At 39.1% G+C, this 23368-nt stretch overlaps 1 protein-coding gene across 5 annotated transcripts in view; it reads left to right on the forward strand.

Annotated features, from left to right (window-relative positions):
* The first annotated feature begins 6288 nt into the window (after positions 1–6288).
* The window catches only part of LOC104589730 (Transducin/WD40 repeat-like superfamily protein), a 53229-nt gene continuing 36149 nt past the window's right edge, over positions 6289–23368 (forward strand). For all 5 annotated transcript variants that reach the window (XM_010248142.3, XM_010248143.3, XM_010248144.3 and 2 more), the window contains exons 1-4: positions 6289–6637; positions 7198–7294; positions 8149–8210; positions 14562–14618. In XM_010248142.3, the coding sequence (XP_010246444.1) occupies positions 6527–6637; positions 7198–7294; positions 8149–8210; positions 14562–14618 (327 nt within the window). In that variant the 5' untranslated portion in view covers positions 6289–6526. The remainder of the gene's footprint in view (positions 6638–7197; positions 7295–8148; positions 8211–14561; positions 14619–23368) is intronic.

Raw genomic sequence — 23368 nt, forward strand, 5'->3', positions numbered from 1 at the left:
ATGAAAATAGTTGAAGAGATACATGTAGATTTTGTTTTTCTTTATTTAAATTGTTATATTTTATTTTCATTTTAATAATTTATTAATTTTTTTTGAAATGAAACTGGATTGAATTATATCCGAAAATCTAACTTTCTCATCAGATTCAAATTCAGATCCATGTGTTTCATATTCAAGATCTACAATTAACAGTATTGGATCGAATTTGGATATACCTTGTTTCGGGTATATCCAATATTTGGTTGGCCAACTCCCCAACCTAGTTTCGGGTGACCAACTCCCCAACCTAACAAAGTCGATTTGGTTGGCCAAACAACCTACAATCGAATCGAACCAACTTGTGAACACTCCTAATTTTAGCTAAATTCATAGTCTAATCTCTAATAAATAAAAATAGTTTAATCTCCAATAATTATTGAAAATTTATAGCGAAAATACACAGTTATTGAAAATATATAGGTAATAAAATACAATAATTACAAAAAAATACTAAAAATATATTAAATTAGTCAATAAATATTGTAATCTCAAATAACACTTTAATCTCTAATAAATATTAATCAATAAATTATAACAAAAATATAGTAAGTACAATAAATTAAACTTTAAAAGTTAAATAACAATAGTTTAATCTCTAATAATTATTGGAAATTTTCTATTAAATAACAAAACAAAAATAGATTTATACACAATTATTGAAAATATATTTATCACAAAATAAAAATAATTACTTGAAATACAACAAGTATTTATTTTAGTATATATAAATATATAATAAGTATAGATTAAGATTTTAAAATTATTAGTAATAAACTTAATTTTTTAAAAGTTATTTTCTATAATTACTAATTGATATAAGTGAAATTAGTTATTTGCAATATTATTTAGTTATTTAAATAATATCATTACTTAAATTTTAAAATATTAACTATTTATAATTATTTTTCTAATTTTAAGAAATTTTTTTATATTTATTACATAATTTCATTATTTAACTATTTAATATCTAGTTATGTTAAACATTTCGTTAGTTAAAATATCTACTTATTTAAATAATTAAGTAATATATAAAATATATAAAATTTTCATTATTTTAAGGTTATTACATAATATTAATATTTTGTTATATAATTATTTAGATATTTTTAATATTTTGTTATTTTAGATATTTAGTTATTGAAATATTTAAACAATACTTTATTTTCTTAATGTTAAATATTTATTTATTTGAATAACATTTAAATTGAATAATCTGGAAAACAATAATTTTGTAATTATATAATTTCGTGAGAAAGTGAGGGATAGTGGGGGAGGGAGTTTAGGAGAGGATATTATTTAGGTTATTGGGAACGTGTGGGAGAGAGAGAGAAAGAGTATAACTATTTTTTGTGTTTTCAATAAATATTTTAAAGTTATTATATAATTTCATGAGAATGTTAAATAATTTTTAATTTTTTTAATTCAAACTTTTTTTAGAGTTATTTTGAAGGCAAGAATCATATTTCATTCAAACTAAGAAACTTGTATGAAAGCTAATAACGACTCACACCAACAGAAGAAATAGTTGAGTGCATCTCCAACCATCAAAAGTAAGGGATAAGGACAGTAACAACTGCACCAAGAAACTGGAGCCACTCGGAACTGTAACCGCCGGTGAAATACACTATGGAAATAGCCACTGATGGTGAAAGCAAAGAAGCAATGAAGACCATCACCCAACACCAAATTCTTCATGGAAGAGCCAACCTCTTGTATCAAAATCCCTGCATAAAAGAACAAAAAGATAAAAACAAAAGATAAAGGAGAAGAATGGGTGAGAGGAAAGAACGAGAAGTGGAACAAGAAAATCAAGGAGGAGAGAGAGGAGTGAAGGAAAGGGAGAAGCGGAGAAGAACGGGGAGTCACCCCAAAAACGACTGAAGATAGAAGAAGGACAACGGAGGGTGGACAAAGAGAAGTAACCAAGGAAACCCTGAGATGAAGACTCTCTCAGATCCAAGAGAGAGGGAAACTCTAGAAACCCAGAGAGAAACTATCGGACTTCTGTTTGTGTGTAGGTGTGGGAGGTTGAAAGTATTGACATTGACTATCGACCTCCAAGGTTTGAGGATAGAATCATAGAAGTTTTAAATCTCTTTACCACTTGCTATTTCTCCTATTTGGTCGATGGGTGTAGGGGTGGTGATCTGATAAATCATAATAACCTAATGGGGATTGATCGACAAACGCTTTTTAGATAGATATAGATAAAAAGTGGGAGAGAGGATAAATAGGATTAGAGATAATTTAGGAGAAAGTGAGGGATAGTGGGGGAGGTAGTTTAGGAGAAATTTTAGGAGATGAAATTATTTAGGTTATTGGGAATGTGAGAGAGAGAGAGAGAGAGGGAGAGAGAGAGAGGGAGAGAGAGAGAGAGAGAATATAATTGATTGTTTAAAAAATGACATGGAATAAGAAAATAGAAAATTCAAAAAAGAATAAAATTTCTTCACTACTGTGTTTTATATATATATATATATATAAAGAAGTGTTTAAGGTGCATTTTACAAAAAAAAAAAAAAAAAAATTAAGGTGGTGTTTGGTTCATTGTTCCAAGGGTCCATTTGGTTTAATGTCAAGAAGTCAGAATTGGATTGGTTTATTCCCCCCACCCATCTAGTTCAGATGGGAATCAGTATCAGCTGGAGTGGGATTCTCATTCCTAGGGAGGGGGCTCAAATGAGAGAATGCCATTCCATCAGGAATGGGAATCAGATTTTGATTTTGTTCAACCAAACTGGTTGGATGCCAATTCCAATTTAGGACCCCTATTCTTGCAAACCAAAGAGACCCTAAAAATGGTGGTATGGTGCTATGGTTTTAGAATCATACTTTTTACTTTTTGAAATTAAATAACATTTTTTAAACCACACAATGCAAAAGAGGCTATTTTGTTCATGGCTCATTTTTGAACCATGGTACGTAAACATTGATTGTATGATCCATGTAGGTATGTGCTTTCATTATCTAGTTTTAGTTGTATTTTCGTCATTTACTTTTGTTCATGGCTAGTTTCACTAGTCATCTTCTTCTGCCTTTAGACTTTGGATGCAATCCAGTGGCAAATAGAGTAAGCTCACCTTGGTTTGTTCACTTAGGTATACTCTCACTTTCAAACACTTATTTTGCTTCTGCTAGTTTAGTTGAAAGGCAGAAGAAAGATGAATAGTGCCAAAAGAAAGTCAAAACATGGGCATTTTTTTGTAACGTTAGCTAATAGAGTTGGACTTTGAAAGTTCAAGCCCTAAGGTGAGAGCTAAGATCTATGCACAACAAAAACTATCCCAACATGCTACTAACATGATCTGTGTGTCTGCACATCTCACCATGAGATTGGGGCCCACCATGTCCGCACATCTCACCCCATGACTCTTTCATCCTCGATCTTCTTTTAAATTTTCATAAAGAACCAAAGAAAGACAAATAGAATGTTTCCTTCAAACAAAGAACTCACAAGTAGAGAATGCCAGTTCTGTTATGGTTTGGACAAAGTGTTTTCTTTGTTTTAAAGACAAAACAGCATGGCTGTGTTTTAGAATGGTGAGTTCTTTGTTCAATATACATTGAGGTTTTAAAATGAACACTGAGATCTTGCTCAAACAAAATGGAATATCCACCCATCCAAGGGCATTTTTTGTTCATAAATTTGGAAAAGACAAACTAACAGAATTTTATCGCTGAGGAAGTGCTTTATGCCAATATATCATTCTTTTTCCAATGCATTGGCATAAATACCTTTAAGGCTGCATTTGGTATCCCTTGTTTTAAGGATTTCTCTCATTTTTGCAGTTACAATGCCCCTATGAGCAATGAATTTTTAACAGCAAAAAGGAGATAAATCCTTAAAATAAGGAATACCAAATGTAGTCTAAATGGGACACAATGACCATTGATGGCTTGAGTTTTGCTTTTTTTGAAAAGAAATTCCACTTGGGTTTAAAACAAGGGTGAAATACAAAAGCCTCCCCTGAGTTTTCTGACAACCATAAAAACCTTACCTGTGTTTTCACTTTAACAAAAACCTCTCCTATACTTTTTTAGAAAACATGCAACTACCTCCCTTTCTTAGTTGAAAAGCCGATTTAATGTGCTTGTTTTTTTCTAAATGCCTATTTTGCCCTTATGCCTACATGTAGATTTATTAAAATATCCTTCAAAACACTATTTAATTTTTCTCGACAACTCAGGACCAGAGTTGCCAGTCTTCTCTCATGTAAAAGACAAAAATGTCCTTACTTGTTGATTAAATTTTCAAAACATGCCCCTCCTCATCACCCATGATCTCCATCATACAATATGTATTCTTCTTCTTCGTCCTTTCATTTGCCCTCCATTAGAGATGCTTGCACCAAAAAGAATACGATTTTGTTCATTTTTAGTATTATTGGATGGATGGTTCAGGGATCTAAGTATAACGGATGCATTATAAATGAAAGGCGTGTGTGGTGGAATCACTCTGGGTTTATTTGATTTTGATATTTGTTTCTCTATCTGAACCAAATATGAACAGAACAGCTATCATCTCCGATTTCATTGATGTGAAGCATAGTCATAATTTGGCGTTGCAAGACCTCTAATCGGAATTTGACACCATCTCCAATGTCATGGGCTTTGACTTCAGCGACAAAGATGATTCTTCTTTTTCTTCTTCTTCTTCGACCCATCAACCGAGCAAAGGTGAGAATCATCTTCTAAACAGTTAGACTTTGGTTGGTTTTAAGAGTTTTTAACAGCAAAATGTATTTTTTCTTGGAATGTAGGAACTAGTGACAAGACTAAAAAAAGGATGACAGTTGGAGCAGATCAAAGAAAGGGTAAAAATAGCCAGAAAGAATATTTACAGGTTGGTCCAGAGCTGTAACAAATACTTATGCTAATGGACGTTGTAGTCGTTAGAATACGCCATCTATTAGAGAAATGACAAAGCTAGTTTCTCAAGCTTGGTGTCAAGGCTTGTGGTTGCAATGGTTTGTGTTATACTCTCAATTACACGGGTAATTCAAAATTTTTTTAATTTCATCTATATGTGTTAATTTGATTATGGTGTTGTAAATTTTGACGAAACATTGATTACAGAGCACTTGATTAAAGAGCACAGAAGGGATTTAGATCTTGCTTGAAAAGTAGAAAAGATGCTCGAAGCACAGAGGGGATTTAGATCTTCATTACTGCCTACTAGAAGCACAGAAGATCCTTGATTACAAAGCACTTGATCTCCAAAAATTATACTCAAATGCTTCCGTTTACTACAATGGTGGCTTCCGTACCATTGCCAATCCACTAAAACATTTCCAAGACACGCTAAGGAGACTCTAGAAATGATTAAGGCCATGAGTATGCGATGGATATGGCAAACAAAAAGACAGTGAAACAAACTTGAGAGAGAAGGCCGGCGGATTTGGTTCTCAGTTCTCAGAAGAAAATGAACAGTGTTTTGGAGGGTATCTTAATAAATTTATATCTAAATAGATAGACATAAGGGCAAAATAGGCATTTTAAAAAAACAAGCACATTAAATCGGCTTTTCAACCGAGGAAGAGGAAGGAGGGGTAATTGCATGTTTTTTAAAAAGTACAGGGGAGGTTTCTATTAAAATGAAAACACAAGGGAGGTTTTTATGATTGTTAGAAAACTCAAGCGAGGTTTTTGTATTTTACCCTTAAAACAAAGAACTCATCGATGAACTCACCAGCAGAGAATCACAACCATCTGATCTAATCCAATTATTTTTTCTTTTTTTGTCTCCATTTTCTCTCCCCATTTCCTCCTCTCTTCTCTCCTTAGAAGAAAAAGAGGAATATCACCAGCTGAGAAAAAGTAGAAAAAGCTTTACAAACGTTTCCTTGCCTTTTCCTATCTTTTTTCTTTAAACTAAATACAGTATATTTAAATCAATTTATGAAATCTCAGGATATATCTAAGCCTTTAACCTTTTAACCTTTTTTTTTTTTTAATGATAATGGGCTACACAACAGGGGTAGCCGATTGCCCTCCCCAAACCCTTACACCCTTAGACACCCTCCCCCCAAACTGGGTGAAGGTGGGACTCCAACTCAGGCTTAGCGGCTAAATGCGATGACCCAACACTTAGGGTGGGCGTTTGTAATTTACCCTATTTTTCACATTCATATTCCAAAGCAGTAAAAATCTAAAAAGAAATATCAAATATTAAAATTATTTGTGAAAATTTAATGATGTATTTCCCTTATAAATTTTTATTAATTTTCTAAATGTATTATTCTACAACCCACCACATATCCTATCCTATACCAGCCCCATTTGATTCACTCACCTACCTTCCGATGTTTACCTTATAAACTCACGTAATGAATGGGCCATCGTCCATCAGCCCATCAAGGAAGGAAAGACCGAATGACCGATTGATTGGTTATAAGCTTTTTCCCGGTAGCATAGTCGAATTCGAGAACCCGCGAAGAATAAAGAATCAAAAAGCTAACAGCAGAAAACCGGTAGAAGGGAATCAGCCATGACCACCGAGCAAACCATGAAGCCCAGACGATTGAGAGGCCACAAGGGAACTGTGACGTGCTGCATCGCCTCCCGTGACAGGCCTGGTGTCGTCGCCACCTCCGGCGAGGTACCATTTTATTTCTCTCTCTCTTCCTTCGTTTAATGCATTCACTTATAACTTATATCAAGAAAATGAAATACAATGAACTTGCAGATTTCTAGGCTGGGCATGCCCTCTGTTCTCTAGTCATTTACCTCGACTACACAACCATTTCTTATGTCTAAAGCTTGTTCTATGGGAAAAGAAAACATTTAATGTTATGCTCAAGAATTGCAATAAAGTCCAGATGCCTGTAATTTAATATTATAATTTTTCAATCGAATTAAGCTCGGAAACTATGCATGTGCGACTTTAAGAAATTGCTTGTATCATAGAGTCATGTCCTCATAGGCCATCTTGTTGGATGAATGCGCTTTTTCATGAGACTTGTAGATGAGCCCGTGTTTTGTTTATTGGCTATATATGAATAACAAGCATGTTGTAGTCGGTTAAGCACGGTGCATCTTCTTATCATGTTCATGACCTTTTCAATTAAAAAACAAAGAAGGATTACTGTAACCTCAATGATAATGTCAAGAGAAAATTTTGTTTCACTTTAATTTAGTTCTATAATCTGATGGAAACAGGATGGTTGCATTTGCTGGTTTGATATGCGTTGCAAAGATGTTTTATTTACCATGGATCTAGGGAAGAAACCTATTTCAGCTATGTGTTTCAAGCCAGGTAAGTGTTTTGTTATGTGTAAATTTGTTCCTTCCTTCCAGCAGCCACGCTTAATTAATTTCAAGTATACCTTTTTTATGTGGAATTCAAGATTAGTTTTTGCAAAACTTGTCTATTCCCTCTAAGGGGCCATTACTTGGTGTAATGGTAAAATCTTGGGCTGGGAAGGGTGAGAACGCAGATTCGAGTCTCAGGGTGGCCACTTTGAGCAATAAAAAAAATCCAAGGTTAGGACTTTACTAAGTCTACTCCTCCCAAGACCTCGGATGGTTGAGTCTCACATTGGGTAGTTACCTTTGTCTGTTCTCTTTAAACTTCACATCTGTGAAATATATATGCTAGTGCCTGTTTCCAAATCTTGGGCGGAGATCATACTGTGAGAACTTGATCCACATATGCTTTTGGGGATAAGTGAAAATTGAAACTTGATACCTTTTCTTATCTCATTCATTGGTTTTATATGCTTACATGTTTTTGGATTATGAGCTATCAATGACAAATGGTTTAAGCTGCTTGTGTGCTTTCTGCATTAATGCTTATAGGTCAAATATATTTAGGCAACTATAAGGTTTGCATGAAAGAATATGTTCAGAACCCATTAAAATTTAGGAAGTGTTATGGTATCTCCTAATCATTATAGCTATTTAATGGGAAGAAAGATACTTATCAAAAAAAAAGGGGAAGAAAGACTCAATAAATGCATAGAATTGTGAGAATATAAATGTTATTACCATAATATGCTCCCCCCCCTTTCACTTTGAGTCATCTACCTCTTTCCCATATTGTAAAGTTAAAAGCTTGAGAAATAGGCTAAGAATGGTTTTCTTTGACTGAGTTGTCATTCCTTGAGGCAGGAAACGAAGATGTTCTCTATGCGTCTTCAGGAGCAGAAGTCATGTGTTTTGATGTGCATTTGGTAATTATACATTCCTTAACATCTAAAAATTCCAGTTTGCTTCTTCTGGTCCTTTGATTGTTAATAAAGTGTCTATATGTAATTTTTTTACCTGTTTTATTGTTGGCCCCTTTACTTTTTTCTGTTGATTAGTTTCCAGATCTTTGGACTGAAGTCTTATCAGTGTTATTTAATGTGAGTTGTCCTTTATACATAAAAACAAGAGAAGATTATAAACTTACATTGATTTTGCAAATGCTCAAAATTCAAACCTTGAAAATCTTTCAAATTGATGTTCAAAAGACAATTTTCCATTAAAAAGGCTCTACTGTATTACAAAAGGGAGTAAGTTCCAGTGTGTCTCCTTTGCTGGAGACCCATTCTTAACAGTAAACATTGAAGTTGATGAATGCATTCTACTCCTTTAAAAGCTTGAAGGCATTATTTATTTGGCTGTATAGAGGTATGAGATTGTTTGGAAGGAAGAGCTCGTAAGCAGCTTCAGTGAGATATTTTTATGTAGCCTTAGCCAGGGGTGGTTGATCATGTTGAGTGGACTGGGATCTGGGGTTTTGTGTTCCTCCTGGTGTGGAGGCTTCTATTGTGGCTTTTCTTTTTCTTTTGATGAATAATTTGAGTTTTATTAAAAGACTTTATGTAAAATCTTTACAATCATCCCTTAGAGAGGCACGAGCTGCTACCTCTCATACAAAAAGAAAACACATTACAATTGTACCCTGAATAAAATAGACCTGTTCATCCCTTGCTTAGCCAAAGCATCTGCCATCTCATTTGCTGATCTCCTTACCCATTGTATCCTTAAATTCATATTCCTAGTTACCCATGTAAACTTTTTCATTTCACTCATGTAGCACTGAATTATAGACTCAGGATTTCTTAGCCATTCTACCACCACTTTTGAGTCCCCTTCTATCACCACATTTGTCAAGTTTAGCTCACTAACTGTCTGCACCCTTTGAATTGCAGCATGCAGTTCAGCTTTGAGATAGGCACCCATACCCACAGGGCCAGAAAAAAGTGCTATAAGTTTACCTACTCCATCACCACCCCTTCAATTCTAGAAGGGCCTGGATTACCCCGGCTACTCCCATTAAATTTCAGTTTAACAAAACCTTCAATTGGTGGTATCCAGACCACCTCCACTCTATCCTTTCTCTTAGAGCTTTTAGCAACTACTTCCCAATTCCTCCAGATATCATCTAAAGAGAACTGGGAGAACAACTCCAAAGTCTTGATCCAGTGGGTCACCCTAACCATTACACAAATCCTGATTTCTTCCTTGCTTCTCTCCTTCTCTAAGAAGATTCTTGCATTTATCTCTTCCCAAATGGTCCAAATCAAGGCTGTTCTAACACATCTCCACATTATCCTCCTGGTGGAGATTGTAACCCGGCTGTTTTTCAGACTGCCTTCTTGGGTCTGATTTCAGTCTGTAATTGAGTTGTTGTTTTGAATAACATTACATTACCTTTCAAAAAAAAAAAAAAAAATCTCCACATTATCCTCCCTCTCTTCTTTGGCCAAGTAAAACAGGAGGGATCAAATGATCTTTCCTTCCATCACCTAGCTCCCACTAGAAATCTCTCATAATCTTCTCAATTTTCTTGGCTTCTTTTTGGGGGATTCTAAACACTGATAGGAAATAGATTGGAAGGTTAGCAAGCATGGATTTGATCAGAGTAATCCTTCCTTCCAAAGATACACAATTCCTCCTCCAAGCTGCCAATTTCTTTGCACATCTCTTCACTATGGGGTTCTAGAATCTGCTTTCCTTGAGGTTTGCACCTAGAGGAAGTCCTAGGTAGGTCAATGGCCAACTAGCAATAGGACACTCTAAAATATTTGCGGCAAAGTTCAGTTCCTCTTCCTCCAAGTTGATTCCTGCCATGCAACTCTTATCAAGATTGATTTTCAGATTAGAGATAAGCTCAAATTTCTTCACCAACTCCTTTAAATTCCTAAACAAAATTTTCTCTCCACCCTCACAGAAGATAGGGGCATTCCAATTCTTAATGAAGTGCGTCTATGTAAATCTTTTTTGAAAGTGAGTTACGTGCCTCTCGGAGTTCCTCCTTTATTTCCTTCAGAAGCTGAAATCATTGTTGTGTTTATTGTTGTTTGGAGGGAAGATTCAAAATACATGAATCTTTCTCTCCCTCTCTTTTATGTGTTTTGTCCTTCTTGCCCCTATTATCTTTTTATCTCTTGTTTGTTTCTTTGTACTTTGATGGTATTTAATATCTTGTCCTTTTGTCTTAACCTCTTATAGTTACATGGGAAGGCTCTTAGTCCCATATTGTTGGGGAAAAGAGGTGAGGCCCTCCTAATTAATTAACTTTCTCTCCTTATGGATAGGGTTCCATTAGAGGATACACTATACATTTTCCTCACATGTCATGGGTGCTTTTCATGCATGTGAGAATGCACTAAGCCAAGCCGTCAATGTCGAAATGGCATTTTCATACATATGTGTGTGCATTGTGCTATGCACGATCTTTTTACTGCTTTACCATTTATTGTTTTAACTTAATTATTTAAGGTAATTTAATTTTAATTCTAGTTGGTTAATAGGACAATTGGTTTAAATGTTTCTTTGTCTTCTTCCTTGTAACTTGTATCTCTTTGAACAGGTGTTTGTGCTTTGACAACCTGTTGTCATACAAAGTATTTACAATTTTTCCTATCATTTCACTTTGTTATTTGAGTACTTCAAGTGATTCACGAAGGTTTGGTAAGCAAATGCATGTCTACCAGAAGCCTGTTAAGTTGTTTCATTTTGGAAATTGATTCACAACAACCTAGATGGACAATAAGGGCAAATGTAGTTTCAAGAGTGACCAACGGCATGACTGAAGAGTTCCATTTCCCCCTCTTTTTACTAATTTTCTAATAATAACATTTGTTAAATCCATCGAAAAAGAGTAGAAGCAATGCTATATTTGACTCTCCTGAAAAAGACAAGGATAAATATAAGCTACAAGGACTAAAAATAAAAATAATTGCAGATGCATAATAAAAATAAAATCTCTCCTAGCAAGGCAGACTCCTAATATAGATCAATGATCAATCCTCTCTACTTCACCTGTTTATATGATCATTTCAATCAGCAAGGCTAAACTCTTCAACTTTATATTTCGTTTAAGGATAGAAAATGTACATGAGAGGGTGTACACTCTGGTACAAAAAGAACAATGCAACTCCATCCTCAAACAAAATTTAAGAGAAGAGTAGTTGCTACCAGTGTTTTAAAAGGCATGGAAGGCGTATGCTTGGAGGCGCGCCTCCAGGCGAGGTGCTCCTAAAACGCCCTGTGGCGTATGCCAGAGGTGCTGACACCTTTGAGGTGTACGCCTCATGCACACCTCATATAAAAAGACTGAAAAAAAAGAAAAAAATAAAAAAAGGAAAGGAAAGGAAAAGAAAAGAAAGGGAAGGGAAAGAAAAAGAAAGAAAGAGAAGGAAAAAAAAAGAGAAAAGCAAAGGGAAGGGAAAAAAAGATAAGGGGAAAGAAAGTGGTCTGCCCCTGGCCCCTTCGGCTAGGGGGCTTCGCCCCCTAGACCCCCCCCCCCCCCCGCTCCCCTTTCAATTAGTGCTATGCATCTTTATTCTTCTTAATATGAAAGATTTTTATTAAAAATAAAGAAAAATGAGATCCCCTCTCCCTCTTCTTCCTCCTCCCCTTCCTCCTCCTTCCTCCTAACCCCCTCCTTGTGTTCAGGAGGCTTACGCCTCTTACGTTCTGAACTACGCCTCATGCTTCTAGGTAGTGGAATGCCTCGTGTCACACCTCCGTGTTTTAAAACATTGGTTGCTACACAAAAATTCCATTCCTACACTCCTAGTTGAACCATCCACCTCAACAAAATTTAAGAGAAGAGTAGTTTTATTTTTTATTATTTTTTTTAATTTTGATAAATTTAAGAGAAGAGTAGTTGCTATACAAAAATGCCATTCCTACACTCCTAGCTGAACCATCCACCTCAACATTGAGCACTTTATGAATTTGGTGCATAACTGGATTTTGATTTAAGATTTTGAATATTTTGATTTGTCCATTTGATAACCTAATTAAAAATTACCATAAACTGTTCCATATTGTTAATTTGTGGGTTTTAAATAGACTTCTTAAGTGGTGTTTTGACATGGACCAAAAAAAATCAGTGAAGCTACTTTAGAGACTCAAAAATATCTATAGCAATTCTGATAGTAAATTTTGATAGTGATTCTTTTGTCTCAACTAGTCCAACCATTCCAAATCCAGGTCAGGCGAGTAGTGTTCCAAACTTCCAATTGCATTTGATAACTAATTATGGTTTCCTGATTAAAGGAGTCACAATGAATTCCTTATCATATGACCTACTTGAGAAATAAAATATCCGTAGGAGGATCATGGATATTTGCATAATTCTTCATCTATTCTTGATCTTTATCAATTTCAATTCATGTCTTCTCAATTTATTTGAGTACAGATGAGATTTCAAATTCACCCACTTGAGCATTTTATCTTTCTTTATAAAATAAAAACATCCAAATACTTAATTCAATTACAAAACTTGACCCCATAAAGGTTAGGATGTTCCCTACTGCCCCAGTCTTTATTTCTTCTACCATACTTAATGATCATAGCTATTTCCATGTCTATTACCTCCTTCACTCATGTACCTCTCAATATCACAACATCCATATCTCTGCTATTTTCTACAAGAACTTATTCACTTCAAATGACCTAATGCTTAATTGTTGTCCTTTGGATGATATTCTATTTTCCAATTAATCAAATAATTTTCCCTGTTGGCCCTTTTGTATCTGCATTAGAATTAGAGTCTTCCCAAATTCTGGCCACCAAATTGTCATCTTAAGAAAGAGACAAATAATATTCAAGTGTACTTGCCAAAATACTTGATGGGATTCTGTTCTCTATTTTCTACTTATTGACTTTACTCTAGGTGGCTTTGGGAACTGAGCTTCATGCATAAGAAGCTTTTCTGGTCCAGTTTCTTGAGCTAGTATGTTGGGTCTTGGAAAATAAAGGGGTTTAAAATAGGTATATAGGCCTAATTAAGGATATGTATGAGGGGGCAACAACCAATGTTAGAACACCAGTGGGAAAGACTTCAGATTTTACAGTTACGATGGGTCTTCACCAAGGTTTAGCACTTAGCCCTTATCTATTTGCACTGATCATAGATGAATTGACTAAATATATTCAGGAGGAAGTTCCATGGTATATGTTGTTTGCAGGTGACATTGTTTTAATTGATGAAACTAATTAAGGATTAAATGCAAAATTAAGATCATGGACAAATGCCCTAGAAACAAGAAGTTTTAAAATAAGTAGGACCAAAATAGAGTATATGACATGTAAGTTTAGTAATAATAGAAGTGTAAATAGGATACACTAAGACTAAGGATTGGAGACCAAGAGATAATTCAATGTGACCACGGTACCTTGATTCAATAATTCATAACAAGGGAGAGATTAAAGAGGATGTCACCCAAAGAATAAGAGCAGGTTGGGCAAAACGGAGAGGTGCATAGGTGCATTTGGACTTCTGTGTGATAGGAGAATACCATTTAGGTTAAAGGGAAAATTCTACAAAACAAATTATAAGGTCAGCTATGTTGTATGGAGCAGAGTGTTGGGGAGTCAAGAAACATGTTCAGAAAATGAGTGGCAGAAATGTGAATGTTAAGATGGATGAGTGGAAAAACTAGAAAGAACAGGATTAGGAATGAAGCCATCCTTAGAAACCTAGGAGTATCTTCGATAAGTGATAAAATGAGAAAGAGTAGACTAAGATGGTTTGGTTACATGCATAGAAGACCACCAACAGCTCTAGTTAAAAGAAATGATTTGTTACAAGTGGAAGGGGCTAGAAGAACTAGGGGTAGACAAAAAAGGTCATGGGTAGTAGTAAGAAATGAAGTACTAATAATTTAACAGGGGATATGGCTTTAAATAGAATGGATTGGCGAAACATGATTCATGTAGCCGACCCCATATAGTTGGGATAAGGCATGGATGATGATGATAATTTTAAAATGCTATATAATGCACCTTTTATCTTTGTTCGCAATTTAATGGGTTTAATCCTGTTTTTAACCAGAAAAATAGTCTTTCTGTGGTATTAACTTCCATTTACATTATGCATGCATCATTGCATGTTTAATACCATGTTAGCAGGGATTGATTCAGTAGGGTATGTTAATTTTATTCCTCCAGTTGGTAGTAACTATTGCCCTTATCTAGTTGTTTACTGTTGATTTGGTTTCTGAAGAAGGTAGACAGATTCAATGTCTTTCAACTCCTAAGTTCAGTCATTTAAATTACATACTTATTTCACTTTGCAGGCATCTTCATGGAAGCCTTTGGAAAGTTACAATTATAACAAGGATGAGATAAACCAGGTAATTGTTGTGGATGACAGCTCCTAGAATTTGATCTTTCCTTGTGAACATGTTTTTCTTAGTTTATACTGAATGATATGAATTGCTTTGGATTGCTATTGTATCTTTCTTTCCCTTTCTCATCATTCTGAAAGTGTCCTTTCGAGCTCTTGTTGGCATTTCTATGTTTGTAAATGTGACCAACATTACCTTTTCTCAAAAAAAAAAAAAAGAGTAGTACTCAGTTAAACAGGTCTAGCTGTTTATAAGATGCTCATTGGGCTTATCCAATCTAAATCTGAGTATAAAAGTAAAAAGGGATAATCTAGAATAACTTATAAAACCAGTGGTTACATAATTTAGTACAAAGAATTGTACCATCCCTTTTACCCTCTGTATGCTTGCTTTGGGCTGCCAATGGTGAAACCGTGCGTGATCTACTAATCTCCTGTTATTGTACCTCAAGGGTCTGGGGTCATATTTTTTATGCTTTTTTTTTTTTTTTTCTTTTGAGAGCAAGATAATTACCACCACAAATGACTTCAGCATGATTTTATTTGTCATGGTTTTGTGATTTTATCCTTGGACTTCTAGGGGCAGGGTTATGTAGAGATGTGGGAGACCAACAGTTCTTTGGTTGGTTTGAGAGGAAATGAATGTGAGAGTTTTTGAGGCACTTGACAACGGACCTGTTCATGGGCTTGGTAGCCCAACAGGCTGGCCTGGCCCGGCTCTTTCTAAGTTGGCCTTGGACATGAATTTAGGCCTGCAGCCTTGGGCTTGGGCCCAAAATACCAGGCCTGACTTCCTTTTCAGGCCAGGCATGGGCTTTCTCAAAAAAACCGAGCCCGAGCCTGAGCCCGACTTGATAATATGTTATATAATAAAAAGATATATTTTATATAACCAAAATATATAATATGTTCTTTTCTTTGTTTCTCTTTTTCAAGCTATAGTTAGATCTTTCATTATTTTTGGGTTTTGAAGTCTTTTAATAAAAATAAATCAGGTTTTTATTGAGTAAAAAAAGAAAAAAAAACTTTTTTCCCAATTTTTTTAGCTGGGATTGGGCTTGGGCCTGAATGTGTTCTGTTAATATAGAGACAAATCCTGGCCCAAACCTGGCCCTGCCCGGCCCGTGAACAGGTCTACTTGACAAGAGCCAGAGATTCTCATTGATCTTATCACTTTCAGTGTAGCTTCTTGGTTGTGCACCAGAGACTAAGAGAGGAGTTTAGGGACTTCAACAATGATGTTATTATCAGAGGTTCCACTCAGGTTGCAGCATCTACCATGTCCATGGACATGCCAATACAGATTTGTTCTCCCCTGTTCATGGATCCACCAAAATTGATGGGTGCACTTTGGGAAACCTAACATAATCACCATTTCCCACTGGTCCAGAAGAAACATATAGGAGCCATCCCCCATTAACTCTAAATACTCATAGGAACATCTTTTTTTTTTTTTTTCCTAAAGGTCTTTCAACTGGTGTACACTTAGATTTTCCAAAACGGAGGAAGATGATGATTTTACACAGGTGGTCATTGGCTGGATGAGAGGTAGATGGGAAGGTCAGTCGGTGTTTCATTATTGTACCAGAGGCTAGATAATTGGCAACCCATAGGAACGTCTCATTCAGCTGGATTGGCAGATTGGTAAATGAATTAACTGACTTTTTATCTAGGATTAGGGTTACAAGGAGTGCTTGCACTGGGGTTCCAAAATTGCTGACTAGTTTTTGCTTCCTTGGATACTGGGCATATGATGAAGCTGTTTTGGCAGCCTAAGGTCTTTTTTTGTTTCTTGTTGATCCTCCTTGATTGTACTTGTTTTATTTACTTCATTTATAAAATGAGACCCCTGTTATTTTGATATACTATTAATTCGATTTACCTTACTTTAATGGGACCCAGATCTTAATGGAGTGTTCTCTGTTAAGTCATTTTATCCAGCCCTTCTAGAAGATAGGGAGCCTTTCCCATGGAGATGGAGGACATCTTCCTACCAAAATTTGTTTCTAATGTGGGCATCATACTTCAATGAGATACTAATGAACAACCATTCCATATATCAGGGTGAAGATGTTAGAAATGTCTGTGTTGTGCTTTGTGATGCAGCCCAGAATCCGCCCCCATCTCTTGATGCACTTCAAATTTTCAATACAGATTTGGTATCATGGTTTAAATCTGTTTGTTAGATAATGGGGCATTCCAGGTACTTGGTGGATGCTTGGACAGTCAAGGGTTTAGTAAAAAATGTTAATATCCTTTGGAGTTTACCTTACCTTGCAGTCTATTAGTGCATATGGAGAGAAAAGAATTCTTAGATATTTTTCTATAGAATTTCTGATCTTTGATGGGATGCTTTGTTATATTTGACAGGTGATAGGAAAGATAGAGTGCTTAATATTTCATTGGGCATCTTTATAGGCTGAATTTGAAAGATGTCTCTCCAATTTTCTGTTATGATTAGTGTGAAACCTTATTTAGTCCTAGGTTATAGTAGAGAAGAAGGAGAAGAAGAAGAAGAAGAAGAAGAAGAAGAAGAAGAAGAAGGGTTCGGCCAGTAGAGGAAAATCAGTCCTCTCTCTAGTCGACCCACTTGTATTTATCTCCAATAACATAGTTACAAGAAAGACCATATTGTCCCTCATAAGTGATGGGACACATAACTTAAACTTAAATAAAACAGACCTTTCACTCTCAAATAGATAAACCCAAATGACCAAAATACCCCAGTTTTGTGTATTCTAACACTCCCCCTCAAGATGGAGAGTATATGTCATATAGTCCCAGCTTGTCACAAATATAATCTACTCTGCCCCGAGACAATCCCTTTGTAAAGAGATCTACCCACTGATTTCTTGAGCTCACATGAGATGTTGTTATCACTCCACTTATCACTTTCTCTCTCACAAAGTGACAATCGACCTCAATATGCTTGGTTCTCTCATGGAAGATTGGGTTGGAAGAGATGTGAACAGCAGCTTGGTTATCACAGTATAGTCTCATGGGTTGGTCAACCGAGAACCCCATCTCTTGTAGCAAGTTCTTCAACCATAATAGTTCACATATGGTATGAGCCATAGCTTTGTACTCAGCTTCTGCACTACTCTTTGCCACCACTGTTTGTTTCTTACTTTTCCAAGTTACAAGATTGCCACCAAGGAAGGTACAATACCCTGTAGTTGATCTCCTGTTTGATATAGAACCAACCCAATCAGCATCTGTATACCCTACTATTTCAAGAGTCCCTCCACTTTGGTATAGCAAACCACGACATGGAGCACCCTTCAGGTACCTAACAATCCTTAGATCTGCTTCCCAATGAGGAATCTGAGGATGTTGCATAAACTGACTCACCATACTCATAGCAAATGATATATCTGGTCGGGTAATAGTCAGATAATTCAACTTTCCCACCAACCTCCTGTATCTTCCAGGATCATCAAACTCTTCACCTGCATCAACACTCAACTTGATATTAAGTTCTATAGGAGTCTCTGCTGGTTTAGCACCTAACAGTCCTGTTTCTTCAAGTAAGAACATATTTTCTTTGATATAAGTTAATTCCATGCCTTGACCTTGCAACTTCTATTCCCAGGAAGTACTTTAGCTTACCCAAATCTTTCGTATTGAAGTGGTCCTGTAGGAATTTCTTCAACCTGTCAATCTCATTACTATCACTCCCAGTTATGACAATATCATCCACATACACCACTAGCAAGATTTTCCCATCTTTTGAGTCATGGCTGAACACAGAATGGTCTACCTGACACTGTTTCATCCCAGTCTTTCACTACTTCACTGAACTTGCCAAACCATGCACGTGGAGATTGTTTCAGTCCATAAATTGCCTTTTTGAGTCTACAAACCTTACCATCCTCCCCCTAAGCAACAAACCCTAGCGGTTGCTCTGTTATGGGCCCGGGCGTAGGATCTTGTCACGGGTCGGTCCACGGGGAGAACCTCTTGCTTCCCCTTGCGCCTTCCCTTGCGTGCAAACCCTATTGTGGAAAACCGAATGGGTGATTTGTCCAAGAGACCACCCGAACTGTCCTCACTCTTCTCTTAACTGGAAACTGAATGCTTTATTCCAATTCACAACTCCTTAAATAGGAGATTACAAGAGGGGGTTCCTTGTTGTATTCGGCTAGGCTAGGATAATCCCTCTTTAAATCAAACTCAAACTCCTACTTCTAATGGTAAACAAACTCCTACTTCTAGTGGTAAACGTGGTAAACAAAACTCTTACTAAGAACATAAGATAAGATAAGGATAGATGGGATAAGGGATAATGTAAGCTGGTGGCGAGTTGGCGGGCAGAGCTATCGTGGCAAGATAAGTGTGGGCCCCCTGATGAACTGTCGTGTGGGCCCCTCCTTACTGCTGCTGCCGGCGGCGGCAGTAAGCCTTTCCCACGAATGCATCCATAACATCACACCCCTCCTGGGCAACGAGCTTGTCCCCAAGCTCGAGATCCGGATAGGCATCGTGAAGATCAGACCAGGGAATCCAGGTGGCCTCCGCTGATGGTAGTTCGTCCCACTCCACAAGGACCTCTAAGGTACCCCGGTTGATGCGGGACCAGACAAGAGCCCGAGGCTGGAGAATGGGTCTGTCGTCCTTCAAGGGGGGTAGGGAAGGTACTTGATCAGGAGGAGTCCCTGTAAAAGGCTTGAGTAGGGACACGTGGAAGGTATCATGGAGTCTGCTGTGTTCCGGTAGCTCGAGTTGATATGCAACCTTCCCGATCTGTCGTAAAACCCTAAAAGGCCCGTAGAATTTGGGAGCTAGCTTAGGGGGGGCTCTGCGTCTGAGGGAGAGCTGCCGATAAGGTTGGAGCTTCAGCCAAACGAACTGTCCCGGCTCGAAGGTGACTTCTCGGTGACACTGATCGTAGGCGTTCTTCATACGTGCCTGAGCTTGTTGTAAGCGCAAGGAGACTTTGGCCAGGAGGGCACGATCTTGCAGGCTGCGATCCACTTCTTCCAACCGTGTTGAACCGGGTTCGTAAGATAATAGACGGGGGGGGGGGGGGTCCCGACCATAAACAACCCAGAAGGGAGTCATGCCAAGAGAGGAGCGGTATGAGGTGTTGTAACACTATTCGGCCCACGGAAGGTATTCCACCCAACGCTAGGGCTGGTCTCCCACAAAACAATGGAGGTACATCTCTATTGTTCGGTTTACCACCTACGTTTGGCCGTCCGTATGCGGATGGTAGGCTGAGGAGAAGGCTAGGGCTGTTCCTTGCAGACAAAATAGCTCCTTCCAGAAAGTGCTAGTAAAGATCGGGTCTCTGTCACTTACGATGGATTCGGGTAGCCCATGCAATCGGAAGATGTGGGTGAAGAAGGCATGGGCGACTGAAACCACGCTGTAAGGGTGGGATAAGGGAAGGAAATGCGCATATTTGGAAAAACGGTCCACTACTACAAATAAGACCGACTTCCCTCCAACTTTGGGTAGGTCCTCGATGAAGTCCATGGAAATATCTGCCCAAATCTGAGTGCAAGTGGCTGGAGAAGGCCTGCTGGGTGCAAGTTTTCCCACTTTTGCTGTTGGCACATAGAGCAGTTCTGAATGAAGTCCCGCACTGAAGCCTTCATACCCTGCCAGTGGAAGTCAGCGTGGATGCGGTGCAATGTTTTCTGGACACCTTCATGCGTGGAGTTGTGTATGCTGGTGATGACGGAGGGAATTAAAAGGCAGTCGGATGGAAGATAAATCCGCCCTTTGTATAGTGCCACCTCGTCGTGCACGGACCAGTTTGGGCTGGTCGTTCCTGCTTGTATTTTCTTGACTAGCTCGTTCCACTCCGGTGATTGTGGTAGTATGTTCCGAATGTCTTCTAGTAGGGTGACTCGGGGCTGTGAGATCGCATGGAGCAACATATTGTCTTCTTCTCGGTGAGACAAGGCATCTACGGCACGGTTCAAGGTTCCCGCCTTGTAGTCCACCCGGAAATCAAACCCAAGAAGTTTGCTGACCCAATGCTGTTGTGGCGAGGTGGTAAGCCGTTGTTCCAACAAATATTTGAGGCTGTAGTGGTCCGTCTTGACGACGAAGGATCTGTCCCACAAGTACGGCCTCCAGTACTGCACTGCTTTTTCCAGTCCAATCAGTTCACGTTCGTAGGCAGGTAACTTAAGGTGGCGGTCGGCCAGTTTGCGGCTGAAGAAGGCGACTGGATGCCCTTGCTGCTGTAGTATGGCGCCGATGCCCATGCCGGATGCATCGCATTCCACAATGAACTCGAGATCAAAGTTTGGCAACTGTAGAACCGGCGTAGAGGAGAGGGCTTTTCTTAAACTCACAAAGGCTGCATCGGCTGTACTATCCCAGAGGAAGGCATTTTTCTTGAGCAAATTGGCTAGTGGAGCCGCCAAAAGTCCATAGTTTTGTACGAACTTGCAGTAGTAGCCTGTCAGCCCTGGGAATCCGCGGAGAGCCTTGGCGGATTGCGGTCTGGGCCATTCCTTGATCGCCTGAATCTTGGAATCATCCACAGTGACCCCTTGCCCGCTGATCACATGTCCTTAGTAAAGGACCCGACGTTCCCCAAAGGAGCATTTGGATCGCTTAAGGAAGAGCTGGTGTTGTTGCAGGAGTTCAAGAACGATCCGTAGATGCTGCACGTGTTCTACCCACGATCTGCTATAGACTAGGATGTCGTCAAAGAACACCAAGACGAATCCGCGGAGGTGGGAGTGAAATACCTCGTTCATCAGGGCCTGGAATGTGGAAGGAGCGTTGCTGAGGCCGAATGGCATAACCAGGAATTCGAAATGGCCATGATGTGTTCTGAAGGCCGTTTTCTCTACATCTTCGGGAGTCATTCGGACTTGGAAGTAACCCGACCGGAGGTCTACTTTTGAGAAGTATTGTGCGCCATGGAGCTCATCCAATAGCTCATCTACGATGGGGATAGGAAATTTGTCCTTGACCGTCTGACCGTTAAGTTCTCTGTAGTCTACAAAAAATCTCCAAGTCCCATCTTGCTTGGGTACCAACAGAACCGGAGAGGAGAAGGGGGAGCGGCTGGGTCAGATGATCCCCTGCTGTAACATGTCCGCGCACTGCCTTTCTATCTCATCCTTCTGTCGATGTGGGTAACGGTAGGGTCGAACGACGACGGGATCCGATCCGGCTATCAGAGGGATCCGATGATCGCAGGCTCTGGAAGGTGGGAGCCCTTGGGATCTTTGAACACTGCAGAGAAATCCGTGAGGAGCCTCTCCATATTTGTTGCGCGTGAGTCCTCACCTTGAAGTGTGTGCAGCTGTGTTTTTGTTCTTATTCTGGTTCCTTGCCATGTAACTGGTTTCCCATCTAGGTGGAAAGTCATTGTCAGGGCGCTGAAGTCCCATAGGATGGGCCGTAGAGTGATTAGCCATTTGACTCCCAGGACGATGTCAAATTCATCCGAGTACAAATAAATTACCCTGGAAGGATTCTGATCCGACCTGAATTTCAGTGTCTTTGCAGATACCAGGGCTGTGAACTCTTTCCCCGTTGGCCACGACTACCTGTAACTGCGGCCTGATTTCCATCGGTAATTCTAACCGATGGGCAGCCTGTTCACTGATGAAGTTGTGGGTGCTTCCGGAGTCTACGAGAATACGAACTGGTTGCCCTGCTATCCGCGCCCTTAGTTGCATGGTTTGGGAAGTTTTGATCCCCGTGATGGCGTGGAGGGAGATCTCTGGTTCTTATGCTGCAGGTTCATCCTCGTCCTCTTCGAGTTCTTCTACCAGAAGACAGAACAGCTTCTTGCACCTGTGACCAGAGGAGTACAGATCATCGCAGTTGAAGCACTGCCCTCTTGTGCGCCGTTCTGCCATCTTGGCTCGGGACAGCCGTCTAATGGGGGTGCTGCCCTGCTACTTCCTGCACTTGATGCCGATCTGGAGGGGTTACCGACAGGAGGCCTTTGTTCCCTACTGGCTGTCGAAGAAGGAGACACCCCTGCTGTCTTCGAAGGTGCCCAGGTTGTTGCCGGTCGTCCTATACTGAGGTTTCCGTGGGAGAGCTGCATTTTCCGTTCGAAGGCGCGTGCGAGGTTCATCGCTGTGGCCAAGTTAGGAGGATGTTGCATCTCTACGTCCACTCTTAGGAGTTCTACTAACCTTGCTGTAAACATATCTACTTGCTGATCTGTGCGAACCGCTCTGGCGAGAAGGGTTTGGAACTGGTGTTGGTACTCTGCCACGGTTCCAGTTTGCTTGAGGTTGATTAACTCGCCTAGCGGGTTGCTTGTCAACAGGGGTCCAAACTTGAGGAGACAATATGATTTAAACTGTCCCTAGCTGAGACCGAGTTCTTCTTGCTCCAGTCGGTAGAACTAGAGCTGCGCCTCTTCTGATAGGTGGAAGGCGGCCAGACTGACTTTATCCTTGTCATCAGTGCGCTGATTACGGAAGAACTGTTCGCAGCGATACAGCCATCCTAACGGGTCTCCGATGCCATTGTAAGATGGGAATTCCAGCCGGCTATACTTGGGAATAACTGCGGCTATCGGGGCAACGATCTGCTGTTCGCTGGACGTCTCTGCCCAGTCCGGACGATGACTGTTTGTGGTGCCGGTTCCCTCCAAACTTCTTTCTTTGTTGGAGAGGAATGCTTCCAGTAGGCGTCACAACTCCCGGACATCATCCTTGACTTCACGAACCTCCATGCTGGTTTCTGCGAGCTTATGTTCCAGTTCATGGACCCTGGAAGACAGCGGCTCCTGTTCCCCCATGACGGTAGGCTCTGATACCAGAA

This window comes from Nelumbo nucifera, chromosome 3 (assembly GCF_055504915.1).
Source record: "Nelumbo nucifera cultivar China Antique chromosome 3, China Antique-T2T, whole genome shotgun sequence".
Taxonomy (NCBI): domain Eukaryota; kingdom Viridiplantae; phylum Streptophyta; class Magnoliopsida; order Proteales; family Nelumbonaceae; genus Nelumbo; species Nelumbo nucifera.